The following is a 15000-nucleotide window of genomic DNA, read 5'->3' as shown; positions in this document are numbered from 1 at the left end:
TATATATTACAAGGAAATGGTCAAAGCAAAACTTGCAGAACAGCAGGAAAAAGGTGAGTGAAGGGAACTTAATAACCCTACTGTCAGAGGTTTCTTCAAAGGAGGTTTTGGTATTTAATCTGATTCAGTGTATTCTACTCTGAGAAAAATCTTGTTTCGACCGATTTGGTTTGTTCTAAGCAACTACAACTAGAAGAGAAGTTGATTGATTATTTGTAAATTATGTTAACGTACAAATGTACTATTAATAATTATTGCACGGTTAAATAATGTGTATTGCATTAAGCAATCCTACATTCAGCTAAGCCAACCTCACAAATACAACAGCAAACAATAATACAACAAATTATTGTGAGTTTGTTTCTTTTGTGCATGTTTCAATGACAAATTTTATTTTTATTTTATTTTAGACCAGAAAGCAACATTTTCAGCAGAAAGGCAAGAAGAGAGGAAACATTCCATAAATATTGGTAACATTCAGCATATTTCTTTTTTATAATCATAAAACTTAAGGTTGCATGTTCTTTTGCTGAGAGAAACCTCTTTCATGTTTAAGACAGCAAATATTGATATTAGTTGTCCAAAGAAAGAGAATACGTTTTTTTTAAAGAAGGGTAATTATTTAACAATAATTATTCTATGAGCGCGCATTGGATATGACACGAGGCACATAGCGCCGAGTTGGCTATAACCAGTCTCACATCCAACAAGTGCGAATGGGATAATTTTATTAAATTCCTTAAACTCCAAAAGCTCGGAAGTACGAAATACGAGTGAAAAAGCCCAAGCGAAATCGAAAAAACTTAATGAAGATGCGATGTTGTGTAATATCTGGTTGTCAGACAGACGTGGGCTTGTCACAAAAATATTTTGCAACTACAGACTACTGGGCCACTTTTGAAGGCAGGGGTAGTTTCTAAAGAAACTGTGGTGCTGCGTCGGTGGGGAAGTAGTATACAAAAATTTGGTTTTATCAACGGAGTTGATAATGTAAATTGGCCACCGTACAGAGATTCTAAAAGCTGACGTTTCGAGCGTTAGCCCTTCGTCAGAGCGAATCGCTCCCAAACAGCAGCGAATCGCTCTGACGAAGGGCTAACGCTCGAAACGTCAGCTTTTAGAATCTCTGTACGGTGGCCAATTTACATTATCAACTCTGTTGATAAAACCAAATTTTTGTATACCACTTTTGAAGGCGTATCTCTCAAGTGGCTGGACGTGCCGGCAAGTCGCGTTCAGTAACCCTGTTACTTTTGTAACTCTGTTACCTCTTTTAGTGGCTCGGGCTCGGCGGCTCGTCAGTCGCGTTCAGTAATGAAAGAACGAGTAAGGTGTAAACAAGCAAGGTTTATATTGTAGTGGCTCGGTGGTTCGATGGCTCGTCAGTTGCGTTCAGTGATAAAAGAACGAGTAAGATGTATATTTTACTGGCTCGGCAGCTCGTCAGTCGCGTTCAGTGATGAACGATGAAATGTTAAAAGAGTGCTTAGGCCTAATCACTGAAACGAGTGCTTAGGCTTAATCACTCAACAAGTGCTATTATCTTCACACAATCTCGTGTGACCGAACCGTAAACCGAAAGCTAAAATGTTAAAAGAGCGCTTGCAATTGACTGACGAGCCGCCAAGCCACTTGAAAGAGACAGGCCTTCAAAAGTGGCCCTGTATTCTGTAGTTTAGCCGTTTTTTTTTTGCTTTATTCAAGTCAAACTAAGGTATATGAGCTGATAACCGAGATTGAATAAACCAATCAGAGCACTAGAAATTCATTAACCGAGGTTGAAAATTTAATAATACATTTTAATTAAACAATAAAAACAACCAGTAGGTTTAATATTTTTCTGATTGTTATCATATATTTATTTATTTAATATTTATTTAGATTAGCTACAGGTAGTCTGTCTCGCATGGAGTGTTTCACTCATTTACAGATTATCCTTATGGCTTTGTTTGTGTGTACATAGATTTATTTTTTCTTGCCATTAAATAAATAAAAATAAATAAATAAATAAAAAGGTAGTACATTGGTTAACAAAATTGATATTCGTTGGGTGAGATTTTGATATACAGTGTAAAGTAATGTGAAATTACTCGGCATATGTTTTTGGGAAGACTGCAGGAGGAACTTGACTTGTGTCAACTGAACACAGTTTAATCAAGCAAGTTCAGCTACAGCTGAAGACGACAGTGGACAGTTATAGTTCTCTTTCACCACCCTGTTTTTGTCATAAGGTAATTTGAGAATGCAGATGAATGTTTTTTTTTTCACAGAGGTGCCCTCAAAGACAATGGAAAGGGGTGACTGTAAAACCGTGACAACTGAAGTCGGTGAGACAATCTGAACGTTCCACACTGTATTATTTAACAATTATAGAGGCCCTCCCAGGGAGGAAGGGAGGGGAAGTCATTGTTCCCTTTAACAATTTGCTTGTGTTCCCTTGTTCCCGAAATTACTTCTAAACTTGTTCTCAGCTTTTTGATCCCCAAAAATTGTTTATGTTCCCTTGTTCCCTAAGATATTTTGTTATTGTTCCCCTGTTCCCCAAAACCCCTGGGAGGGACTCACCATTTGCCAAAGGCTAGGTGAATATCGGTGAATAAAAACTGAGAGGAAGTCTAGGTTTTCATACACAGATATTTACCGAGCCTGAGGTGAATAATAATTGTTTTAGTATACTTTAATACAGAGGTGATTCTTTGAAAAATATGCATTTTCTTTAAAACAATTAATTTCTTCGTCTGCCACCTCGACAAAACGGCTTGCTACCATTTTGAAAAAAACCACTTACATGTAGGTGATTATCGCATAGTAGTCACCTCAAGTCACCTCAAGTGCAACCAATCAGCGCAGAGAATTCTCATTCATCACCTACCTGCATGTAATTATACTGAAATGCAATGTAGTGACAGGATCTGTGGCAGTGGTAGCAGTAGGGTTGGGGCAGGTACCATCAGTAAAAGTGCTATCATATAACTGAATTGTACGAAAGGCTTTAAAGTGGTACTGTGGTCAAAAAATGATACCTTATTTTCGTTTAATTGGATTTCAAAACTATGTTAGAGCGAGTTTCAATCGAGTGTTGTAAAACAAAACCAAAGTAATTACTTTAGCCAATCAAAAAGGACGGAGACAATCCAGTAAACCAAGCAAAACTCGAAGCAATTACAAGTAGCCGACATAAAGCGCGGGAAAATGTGCACGCGATTGGTTTTGGTTTCACTTCTGATTCGTTAAAAAAGTGGCGCGAGAACTTTGAACCAATCACTGAGTGAAATAATGCAAAACCAAAGCAATTCGCTAATTGAAAACCGCTCTAACTATTACAAAGTGACTCAAGTTTTAAGCCTTGATTTCAAAAGACACTTGTTTATTTTAACCGGAATTAATATGCAGCACGGGGGTTTCGGGCTTTCAGGTTTTTAAACTCGTGTTTGGCAAACATAATAAACACTAAAATTTTATATGCTCACGCTGTCGTCAAAACTTGAAGTTTGTTCATTTCCTCTTTGTTTTGTGGAGAACGGCCAAGAAATGCGTGCCGCACGTGCGGTACGATTATTTTTCCTATGAAAGAAATGTATATTTGAAGTGCATGTTATAGACGAAAGATAGAAGTGGTCCTCGTTCTTAGAGCGGTTTTCAATTGAGTGTCGAAAGTAATTAGCGAATTACTTTGGTTTTGCATCTACTTCACTGAGTGATTGGTTCAAAGTTCTCTGGGCACTTTTTCAACCAATAAGAAGTGAAAGCAAAACCAATCGTGGCTCGCGCGTGCACGTTTTCCCGCGCTTTGTGTTGGCTGCGTGTAATTACTTCGAGTTTTGATTGGTTTACTGGATTGTCTCCGTCCTTTTTGATTGGCCAAAGTAATTACTTTGGTTTTGGTTTTATGACAATCATTTGAAAACCGCTCTAACTGGGTTATTTCTTTTTATAATAAAGTTTCTATATAACGCACGCTCTCATTGGTTTAAACAGCGTGCTTTATGAGAGTACAAAGCACGGAACAAACGAAAGCTTACGCCATCATCCGCAGAAATGGCAGATGAATTTCCGAATTTTTCCTTGGGTATTATTGAAGTTGTCAGTTAAAGACTTGCTCAGATATTCTGTCAAGTACTTTGGATGGAGGACCTCAGCTGTCGCCCGGTCCAGCAGTTCTTTCAGCTCAGAAAGTCCTCTCGCTGGAGTTCTTCATTCACAAAATTCCCAACAGGTTTTCAGATTCCAGTCGCAAGCAATGAACAGTTTGTTTTCCAGTTGTCATGTCGGAAACGTGCAGGTTTTCATGGGCAACAATTCGGCCGGTTTTCACTGAACTTAATTATTCAGATCCTCTTTTTTGCTGTTTTTTACGGACTGAGACCGAACTTTGAGGCACTTTTTTTTCCATAAATTCGAATTTTGTGTGATTTCTGTCAAGCCGCTTTCCAGTTGATTGATGTTTTGACAAGCCTTTGTTTCATTAACCAATCAAATAATTTTAAACATTCTTACAAGCGCTCTGGTTGGTCCAAATTAGCGTGCTTTATCAGAGTATAAAGCACTGTGCTGACGACACCTCAGTTCGCCACAAGCAGCGCTCGCTTTGAAAATAAAGTAGAATTTGTGAAGAAAATTACTTGTTCTTTATCAAAAGACAAATAAAGAAGCCTTGACTGTGCTCTGTTCTGTTGTAAAGCACTTAGGAAGCGGCTAGAGCACTCAAGAAGTAGGAAGAAACACTCACCTATCGGCTCGTGTTTCCCCCTACACTTCTTTTGTGCTCTAGCCGCTTCCTGCGTGCTTTACAACAGAGCAGAGCACAGTCAAGGCTTCTTTATTTGTTAAATAGACACCTAAAAATTTCAGGCGGGTTCAACGTTTCTTTTATTTTTTCTTTATTAACCAATACGACTCTCTTGGTTGTTGGCGTTGTCATTGCCATAGCCGTCACAGTCGGCGTTGCTTTAAACTCATTAGGGGGACTTTACGATCTACGACGCGTTCGTCAGCGAGAACACCACGAAACAACAATATCATTGGTTAAAAGAGGAAAAGTAATCGTGCAGCACGTACGGCACGCGTCTTAACACATTTTCGTGTGATGCTCTGCTCAACAACGACGATCACCAAATTTGAATTTGAATCTATGATTCTCTATTTTTACTCTGAAGGCGCTCGTACCAATTTATTTTTAGGCTACTTCGCCCACATTGTACAACGCGAACGAGTTGGCCTAACTGCGAGAAACTTACGATAGTGTAAAGTTATATTTTGAGGAGACGTTTTCGTCTACGTTGCTGTTGTAGATCGTAAAGTCCCCATTATTAGAAGCAGCAGCAGTACCTGCGGCAGACCGGAACGGCAGCATAACAGTAGAAATAATAGTTGCGGTTTTCAATGGCAGTAGCTCTGACAGCTGCAGTAAGAGTTGCAGTTTTATGACCAAGACTTAACTATCTGACACGTCTCGTTGCGAATGGGTGTTTTTTTGGTTCTCAGTACGTTTCATATTTCTTTGCTTAGCCGATATTCCATTCACGCATTCTTTGGAAAACATTGGTCCTGCTCAGTCTGCTCCTACCACAGAATTGAAGGAATGTGCGGACGACTTCAAAACATCTGATTTTGACGGGCATGATCTGACGGGTGGCAATTTGAAGATCTTGTCTCACAGTCTACAGGCTTTGGCCCGAGAAGATAAACCAGACGACCTAGAAGTGGCCTTGGATGTAAGGCCAGTGTTAATTCAGGCATCTAATCTCTTGGTAAGGCTAAGCACGGTTAGAAGGTGTCTTTTCTGAAGAAGGTGGGGTGGAGGGGTTCTGTTAACACACCTCTTAACAACCGAGTTAAAATTAAAGCTACAGTCTTGGACAAAACTCTCGGGAGAAATTCCAGCGTGAACATCATTGGACATGCATTCACAAACAGAGTCTATTGGTTCCCTGCTCTACCCCATACCAATGTTGATAATGTGGTGAAAAATACTGTGCAAGCCTTTGTTCGTTGCTAAACCAACATTGGATTCGGAGGAGGCGGGAAAGTGTGGAGACGGTTAATCTTTTATCACCGTCACAGACAAATTAGGGAAGTATTGTTTTCTAGCGTTTTCGTCGCCGTAGCCGTCGTCCTTTTTAAAAACTCCCTCTTTCATTTTGAGAAGTTAGAAGTGTCATTGAAACCGGGCGCACAGGACAGAACAACTGTTAAGAATCACAACTGGCCGGAGGCAAACCAGGTGGCTATTTACAACGGCAGCCGAGAAGTTAAACCAGTGACTACCAGGATCAAATTCAAGGAGTGGTCAGAGCATAAATTTGAAAAACGTCGGGCCGACTTTTTTCAAGATTACCCAAATGCAATCCGTTTCAATCTTGTCCATGTCTCTTTCCTTTTGTTGCATTTCTTTTATATTGTTTAACAGCTTTAAACCCTTGTCACATCCCATCGTTTCGTGTTTTTTTTTTCCATAGGAAGAGGACAGTGACAAAAAGAGACAAAGATTCCGCTACCTATCTCTCGCTGTTCAAGGTGTTTTTGCTGTCCGTCGAGTGCGAAGATTACAAGGACACATGGATGCGATTTTATGCTTACAGTTTGATAGCAGACGACTCGTAACTGGCTCCGCCGATCGCACCATACGGTAAGCACGAACTTTGAAGGACGGAAAGATGTGATTCAGTGAGATTCCAAAGAATTAGTAGATGCCCGTTGTATTGCATCCGTAATGATTAAGGTCAAGGCAAGTGGAGACCTTGTTAATGGAGACAGACGTGAAACGCGAACAGCAAAAAGTGACCACGTGGCCATTATTTTCCCGCCATTTTTCGCGTTTGCCGGTTGTCGCTTGCCGTTTCTACGTGAAAGTAGATATTTTCGCATTTGCCGTATACTTGGAAGTTCCTTCTTGTTTTTCTTGTACATAACAAGTTGCTTGTGGAAGTGAACATAAGCCCAAAAGCATTTCCCGGTAAGCCAAACGAGGAAAAATTTGGTTTCATAGTTAAAGATCTTTCATAACTGACTTCACTATGAACTCACGTCGACTCTCTGTTGACTCACAAAAAATCTTCATCGAAACTCGCAAAATTTGGCAGGAAAGGATTTATACAGCGTCTTCTTTTACAAACAATGTTTAAAAGGAATTCGAGTTTGCTGATTTTTTTTTTTTTTTACCTAAATAATTGAGTTACCGTGGGTCACGTGAAGCTAAAGTCACAAGCCTCAGTCCATTTTACATAAAACGTGAAAAGGCAAATCAACAATTGCCGTTCCATTTAAACGTGATCTCTCTAATATCGCAAATACAACTTCTCAAAAGGGAGAGACAAGTTCGCTTAGCGTTCGTCGTTTGCCGTTTTACCAAAACCCGATCTCTCTTTTGTCGTTCACTTAATAACAACAATGTGAAATTGGCCAAATATAAGTTAACGTGGAGAAAGGGAGCAGACGACAGTTATTTTTTGGCTTTCTTGCCGAATATATACTCCCAGACTTGCATTCAATTGTTATTCCAAAACAGTTCGCATACATTTTGCTTGTGGAAGGAGTTCTAGCCATCGCAAAATATTTCAATAATGGGATTTTTTTTTTTCTGGAGACGTTCTCGTTGACGTTGGGTCTTTATATTACAGAAGAAATGGACAGCATCGTGGAAATTATGTTGTGAAGTGATTTGATGTGTTTTTTATTTTAGAGTTTGGGACGTTAGAAGCGGACTTAGTATTCACAAGCTCAAAGGACATAAGGTCTTTCGGTTGCATTGCTTTGCATTGTATTTATACAGTTACGTGCTTAGTTACCTGGCCTATGAACGAAATTGAGGCTAGAGTTGACCTAGCCTGTGTACATCCGTCTCCTCCATTTTTTCCAGGGGAGGAGGCGGATGTACACAGGCTAGAGTTGAGCTTGTTTTGATAGAAACCTCACTGCTTTTCTTATGTAAATTCCAACTAATTAGCTTTACTTTACTTTACTTTATGAGAACAAAGTCATTAACTTAAGAAAAGCAGAGAGGTCTGTATCATGTCAACTCCAGCCTCGCTTTCATTTAAAGGCCAGGTAACTAAGCACACAACCATAAAAAGGTATATTCTTGAATTGTTTTTGAACCACCCTTTATGAATGGCTCAGGCATATTCTGAAACATTTCTACCATGTAAGTAGTAATAAAGTCTGTTTACGAGCCGAGCCGAGCCGAGTGGCCCATCAGAGCCGGAGCTTTTCCCAGTTTCTGTGGCATGAAGCGACTAGGAGTATTTTTGCCAGGTTACTCGTCACTGGATGGGATGCCAGCATTTCGCTGGTACCCAAGAACACAACACAATGTCCCCCGCCAGGACCCGAACCCGGACCACTCGATCCGAAGTCGAGCACCCTAACCATGAGGCCACCGCGCCTCCCACATTTCAAATATGAGTCGTTCATATTTGAGCACATCCTAGCAGTATGCAGGACATTTGTCACTTGAGGTTACTTCAATTGACTACCTCCCAGTAGTCTTCTGTTGCTGACTAGTAGAGCATCCGAACCAACACTATCAGGACGGTCATTGCCGGATTCGACTCGTTTTAGGCGGTATCATACTTCTAGTAGTATCGAGATATTTAGATTATTGACAACAAAATCTCCTCAAGCGAATACTTCAAAGTTCTTTTTTTGTGAAGATTAATTTTGCTTATGTGACCTAAGACCCGGTACAATACAATACATACTTGACTGACGACTCTCCGTAAGGGCTTTTCAGGGCCAATGAAACACAATTAACGAAACGACAGAACCGAACAACAACAACAACAACAACAACTGTTAAGAATCCCAACTGGCCAGAGGCAAACCAGTTGGCTATTTTCAAGTGCGGCGGAGAAGTTGAACCAGGGACTATCAGAAACAAATTCAACGAGTGGTTAGAATGGATCTTGAACCGTGAACTCCGGATCTCACGGCAAGCATTCTGACCACTGGGCCACACTGTCTCCGGTGCAGGTACTGCACGCCGACGTTAGTCCGTCCTTTCTGTGGTTCGCGCAACACAACGCGTATTGTTTGCATTCCGAGTGAACCGTTGTCTCTTCGTGTAATTTTTGTTGATCCCGAAAACATGAACATTTTTCTACAAACTCGATTTTGACATAGTCATTTCTGAAAGACGGCGACCTTCTGTTGCTCCTTTCAAGTTTTTTATTGTAAACGAGTCACTGGTCATGGATCACTGAATGCAAATCCATTTTTTCAGGGAGGAGTGAGATGCCTTCAGTTCGACAATGAGAAGATAGTCAGTGGATCGTGGGATATGACTGTTATGGTTGGTGAATAGTTTTTTTCTACCCTCCCCCTCCCTCTCCCAACAAATCACCCTTTTTCTGCTTTCATTCGCCCTTAGTACTTAGGTTCCCCACCCTTTTAGCCTGCATGTCTGGTGGTTCTGTTGTCGCGGAGCGCGCGAAAATTCGATCGGAGAAACCGCGAGCCCCGCCCTGGCTTTCTGATCGCTTTCGCGGCTTCTTCGCTCGAAATCTCGCGCGCTCCGCAACAACACAACTGCCAGCTACCCAGTCTACCACCCTTACAATGAATACACTCTGGTAGAAAAACTGAACTGGCAACGTGACTCTTCACGACCACGTGACTTTTGTGCCCGTTGCGTTTTGAACTTTGAGCTATTACATTATAGATTTCTGAGAATGTAAAGCGCAAAAGACTGTTCCATTTGATTTTCGACATAAATTTCCGGAAATTTTGACTAAGTAGAAATCGCCCTTTGAATATATTCTTTGGACCGTTAAAGCCACGCTGCTCTGGTGCGCCTCGACTTCAAAGTTTTTCATGAAACCAAAAATGTCTTTAGTTTTTTATGGAATGCGAAGGGTCGTCTGCGATGAAATACGTTTTTCGCAAAGTTGACAGTTATTTTTGATATATTTCAGGTTTGGGACGTCGTTAGGTTTAATCGAGTCAAAGTACTTTATGGTCATTCTGGATGTGTTTCTTCTTTACTGTTTAACGACGATATTTTGTAAGTATGGGAATATCGAAATTGAAGTAAATCTCTCGTTCTTTTCGGAGGACTGTTTTTTTTCGTTGTTGTTGTTGTTGTTGCGCAATTTATTTGTCAGGAGCCCATAACCTGGAGCCTACAACTCCAATACTATTGGTGGTTTGGATCTGACGTCACGTCGGCCATGTTGGTGTAGAGAACAATCAAATTCTCTATTATTCTCTATTGTTCTGTACACCAACATGGCCGTCTCATCACGTGGATGGAAACCAATAATAGACCATTTTCGAATTCTCACGGCTGGACTGGATCTAGCATGAAATGGAGGCTAATGTGGGCAAATTAATTTGCAATTTGAAAAGATTTTCATGCTAGATCCAGTCCAGCCGTGAGAATTCGAAAATGGTCTATTGTAGGTCTGTGTAATGGCATTTTCACAGATCAAGCTATTCTTATGCGAGTTCTTTAATAAGATTTGTCTTGCACCAGTGACCATTCTCTATCCCATGGTAATAATTTCTCATGCAAGACATTTGATTAGCTGGAAAGGTTTGGTTTTCACCGGAAGGTCAATCAAAAATTTACTCTTTCTGTAAAAACTGCGTTCCACAAATACAATGAAGCTGTACGCCCCTAATCATGGACTCCGGATTTGTCGTTTTTTCTATTTTTTATCCACCCCGTGAAAAGTGCTTGCTGTTCTCTAACGAAGAAAATTTTCACCGTTTACGGTAATGGTCCCGAAAGTCGGTGTGGGACAATTTCTTTTGTGCGCACTTTCTCTCCAACCAGATGCTAAAAAAGGCCATCCTCGTTTGCTGATTGCATGGAAAGTCGGCACGCGTCGGTATTCTGTTCGACAACATTTAAACTTCATCTCAGTCGTATTGATCAGCGGACAATGCCAAACGGAGACAACATTCCTACCAATCCAGTTTCACCGTATTTCGCCAACGTAAAAGAGCACGAATGCAAACGTTAGTAACTTAGTTTATGACAGTTATAAGTAAAAACAGGTAAAACCAGCTTGAAAACTAACCACTGCCATGCATCGTCTGTCGTCATCGCGCCACGTCCAGCTCGTGACACGTGGAACATGCAGATCGTGCGACGTAGCGAGTGAGGCACGTGCAACACGTTTTCAACAGACAAGAGACCAATTACGTTGTCAAAGAACCTGCCACCTTGAAAGCCACACGATTTTACTTTGTTACTGGAACACAAGGGAATGCAATTTATGATATTTTCGGTTTGTTTAATTCACTCATCACCTAGCAAGAGAAAACCTCTACGCTGACCTTATCTTGCAGGAAAAGGTCTCTTTACTAACGATATTGAATGGTGTCCATTTACTTTCAGAGTTACGGGGTCACATGATTGTACCATTCGGATCTGGAGTACGGACTCGTGGGAATGTGAAGGCGTCATTGAAGGACACGGGGGTGAGAAAGTGATTGCTACCACAAGTCACCCAGTTTCACTCCGCTCTAAAACCAAACCTAACCCAGACCTAAAGGAAATCATGTACAGTGAAATCAACACCGGACGAAGCGACGTCCAGGTTAACAGGAAACTGATGGCCCGCAAAAACAACTAGAGCGCGTTTCAATCGACTGTCGTAAAACCAAAACCAAAGTAATTACTTTGGCCAATAAAAAAGGACGGAGACAATCCGGTAAACCAATCAAAACTCGAAGTAATTACACGTAGCCGTCACAAAGCGCGGGAAAATGTACGCGTGCAAGCCACGATTGGTTTGGGTTTCACCTCTGATTGGTTGAAGAAATGGCGCGAGAAATTCGAACCAATCACTGAGTGAAGTAATGCAAAACCAAAGCTATTCGCTAATTACTCTCGACACTCAATTGAAAACCGCTCTAAGGGACAATTTAAGCAATTTTCTCCTATATCTCTTTTGTCGATTACCCGCAATTCAAATATACATTCATTTCATCCAGCGAGTTCTTCACGGGAACAAATGAACCCAACGAATTGACCTGCTCCCAACTAAGTGGATTCATAATTCATTTGGTAGAGCATTGTAACGGCATCGCAGAGGTCATGAGTTTGAATCTCGTTGGAACCACCTGAATTTTTGGGTTTTCTATAAGAGACAGTTGCTTAAATTGTCCAGATAAGTGTGGGGATCACTTCTCTCTTTCGTCTATAACCCGCACTTCAATATACATTTCTTTCAAAGGAAAAAGAATCGTACTGCCCGTGCGGCACGCATTTCTTGGCCGTTCTCCACAAAACATAAGAGGAAATGAACAAAATTCAGGTTTTGTCGACAAAGTGAGCATACAACGATACCTACTTAATAACCCGATACTGAGGTCTTTACGGCAAAATCATGCATTAATTTCATTTACCACTAAATAGCTTGGATTCAGTTAGAATGGATTCAATACTCCAACTATTTGAGACGTTCAAATCGGGCGTCAACCGGCGGAACTGATAGATTTTTTGTGACAGTTAGTCTTTTTCGGGCATTCGGTTATTAGTGAGAAAGAGGCTGTTGGGAGCGAGCGGGCAAAACAAGGAGACGAGTTGATACCCATTATTGACTCACTCACTCACTCACTCACTCACTCCAGTGTACTGATCCTTCACGTCAATATATTTGTTTGGTCAGGTGCAGTGACAAGCCTTCAGCTTTATAAAGAATTCATTATTAGCGGCTCCATCGACAGGTAAAAATGCATACCACCCAACCAAAAGGAGTAGAATCTAATGTGATCTTCTGCTTAACTTTTTTTTTTGGTTAAAGCGCACGAACTAAATCCAACCCTATGACTCCTGTGCAAATGTTTATAGCAAAACACCATCTTCACTGTGATGGAAATCCTTTTGTGGATTATCAACGATAAATGTAAAAATATTGACCCCCTGTGCTACAAAACATCCCAATGGGGGTGGGGAGGAGAGCTTCCAAATTGCTAGCGAGTTGATTCTTGCTCATGGAGGTTTACATTTGTATTGAGAGTTGTTTCTTATAAAACATTGCCCTTAGGCATTGAATAAAACCATTCCTTTTTATGATCGACGAATAACTGATTTAGGGGCGCAAGTAAACATGGACTTTTTTTCAGGACTTTGAAATTGTGGAGTCTAGAGACAAAGAAATGTGTTGAAACATTTGTTGGACACTGGGATGCGGTCCTCGCCTTAAAGGTAAGAAGACAGGATGAAATTCAAATCACTTCAATTTCTTTTGCCGTGATTCAGTTTATGAAGTGCGCGCGGGGGTTGTGCTTATGGATTTCGAAGCAGGAAAACATAGTTTATGGATTTGATAAACAAGGTAAAAACTATGTAGAGTATTATGCAGCTTCATAAAATGTCGATTTCCCAAACGCAGTGAAAAGCAAGAGCAAATTTGGTGCTTCGCGGCCTGATGGAACCTTTCTGCTTGAGAAATCGAGTTTAAGAACTTTTGTTTTGAGTTTTATCAGCATGACACTATCGAGTCAGAACACCAGAAGCGAGAAAATGTGATTGTTGTCGTTGTTGTTAATGTTGTAGTCCGAACTTTGCTAATTGTAACCAAAGTGGAACTACAGATCGAAGAATCTTATCTTTGTGGACAGGTAGCCGGGTCGAAAATCTAGTTGTGGGGTTTGTTGCCGTCTTATGACCGGCGTTTTCCGGCTTTTCTAACTACACCCTGCCTCCACAGAGTTTGCAAAAGGAAGTTACGCAAAGTCGTGACAACTTACAAATGATTGTCAAATGAACGTTTATGGTGGCAGTAATTCAGTCGTATCCGTTACTGACGCCAGTGTCTTCAATCCTTCCGTTGTCTCAGGTACTTGGTAACCTAGTGTTGAGCGGTTCTGCGGATGGTATGATACTGTTCTGGGACCTGGAAACTGGAGAATGCCTAATTGGGATTCAGGCGCACGAGGGTCCAGTCTATTCCCTTGATTACAACGGTCACCAACACTTCTTCTCGTCAGGGGGGTATGTATTCTGCTTCGTTGCGATGTCATGCAACCTCCAATGTCTCCTTGGTTGTGATGTCACGCAACGCTTCCCTTCTTTGAGAGGAGCGTTGCGTGAAATCTGAAAAAAAAACAGCTTCAGAGGATCGAGGAGACTATGGGGGAATGCTTTCCGTCACTACAGATTGGAAATCTTCTCCTCGGGCGTGCTCGTTTTCAACCTTTTTATCGCATTCAGTAAAAGTAAAGAACTAAGAAGAGTCTATATAAGAAGGGCATAAATTTGAAGTCCAGAAAGAAGCTTGCTTAACTTTCAACTGAACCCCTACAGTTCTGAAGTTCGACATAAGCATTAACGAAAGAAACAAAAATTTTGCATTTATTAACGGAGTTGATAATGTAAATTGGCCACCGTACAGAGATTCAATACCGTATCTCTTACTCTACTGTAAAAACTACACGTAACCCACAATTCCTCGATTCGCTCTGACGAAGGGCTAACGCTCGAAACGTCAACTTTTAGAATCTCTGTACGGTGGCTAATTTACATTATCAACTCTGTTGATAAAACCAAAATTTTTGTATACTACTTCCCCGCCGACGCAGCACCACAGTTTCTTGAACTCATGACTCTTTGCGATACCAGTGCATGCCATCTGCTATTCCCAGTCTGCGTCTGGACCCTGGGGGGGGGGGGGGGGGGGGGGGGTGCAGGGCGAAGTGGTGAGATTCCCAGACTCGTCGTCATGTGTGGGTAAGCTATCAATTACGCTTAAGTCTTTAGGTGTCAAACATAATCTCCGAGTTTTAATTTCAGGCTAAACCATCTGTGAGAAAATAAAGACTGAGTAACTCTCGTGAATTTTTCTTGCTATTTTTCTTTCTCAGGGACCATCTGTTGAAGGAGTGGGACGTCGGCACGTGTACATGTCTGAGGTCCTTACAGGGACACAAAGGGCCAGTGTTCTGTGTTAAGGTATATTTTTGTCCCATATCATGGTCCAGTAAACGTCCTCAATTATGACCACACCGAAGAGAGCGGGTCTTTAGACTTTAAAGCAACTAATTATTTAA

General features: G+C 41.1%; 1 protein-coding gene across 2 annotated transcripts in view; it reads left to right on the top strand.

Moving 5' to 3' along the window:
* Nucleotides 1-15000, top strand: part of LOC138027948 (uncharacterized) — a 26108-nt gene that overhangs the window by 7114 nt on the left and 3994 nt on the right. For both annotated transcript variants that reach the window (XM_068875578.1, XM_068875577.1), the window contains exons 5-17: nucleotides 1-53; nucleotides 411-470; nucleotides 2271-2327; nucleotides 5509-5750; nucleotides 6459-6628; nucleotides 7682-7733; nucleotides 9221-9289; nucleotides 9912-10000; nucleotides 11342-11424; nucleotides 12618-12675; nucleotides 13075-13156; nucleotides 13791-13945; nucleotides 14815-14902. The exon at nucleotides 1-53 is cut by the window's left edge and continues 94 nt beyond it. In XM_068875578.1, the coding sequence (XP_068731679.1) occupies nucleotides 1-53; nucleotides 411-470; nucleotides 2271-2327; nucleotides 5509-5750; nucleotides 6459-6628; nucleotides 7682-7733; nucleotides 9221-9289; nucleotides 9912-10000; nucleotides 11342-11424; nucleotides 12618-12675; nucleotides 13075-13156; nucleotides 13791-13945; nucleotides 14815-14902 (1258 nt within the window). The remainder of the gene's footprint in view (nucleotides 54-410; nucleotides 471-2270; nucleotides 2328-5508; nucleotides 5751-6458; nucleotides 6629-7681; nucleotides 7734-9220; nucleotides 9290-9911; nucleotides 10001-11341; nucleotides 11425-12617; nucleotides 12676-13074; nucleotides 13157-13790; nucleotides 13946-14814; nucleotides 14903-15000) is intronic.

Source organism: Montipora capricornis, chromosome 12 (assembly GCF_036669925.1).
Source record: "Montipora capricornis isolate CH-2021 chromosome 12, ASM3666992v2, whole genome shotgun sequence".
Taxonomy (NCBI): domain Eukaryota; kingdom Metazoa; phylum Cnidaria; class Anthozoa; order Scleractinia; family Acroporidae; genus Montipora; species Montipora capricornis.
Note: the sequence above shows the minus strand (reverse complement) of the source record. Positions and strands in the feature narration are given on the sequence as shown.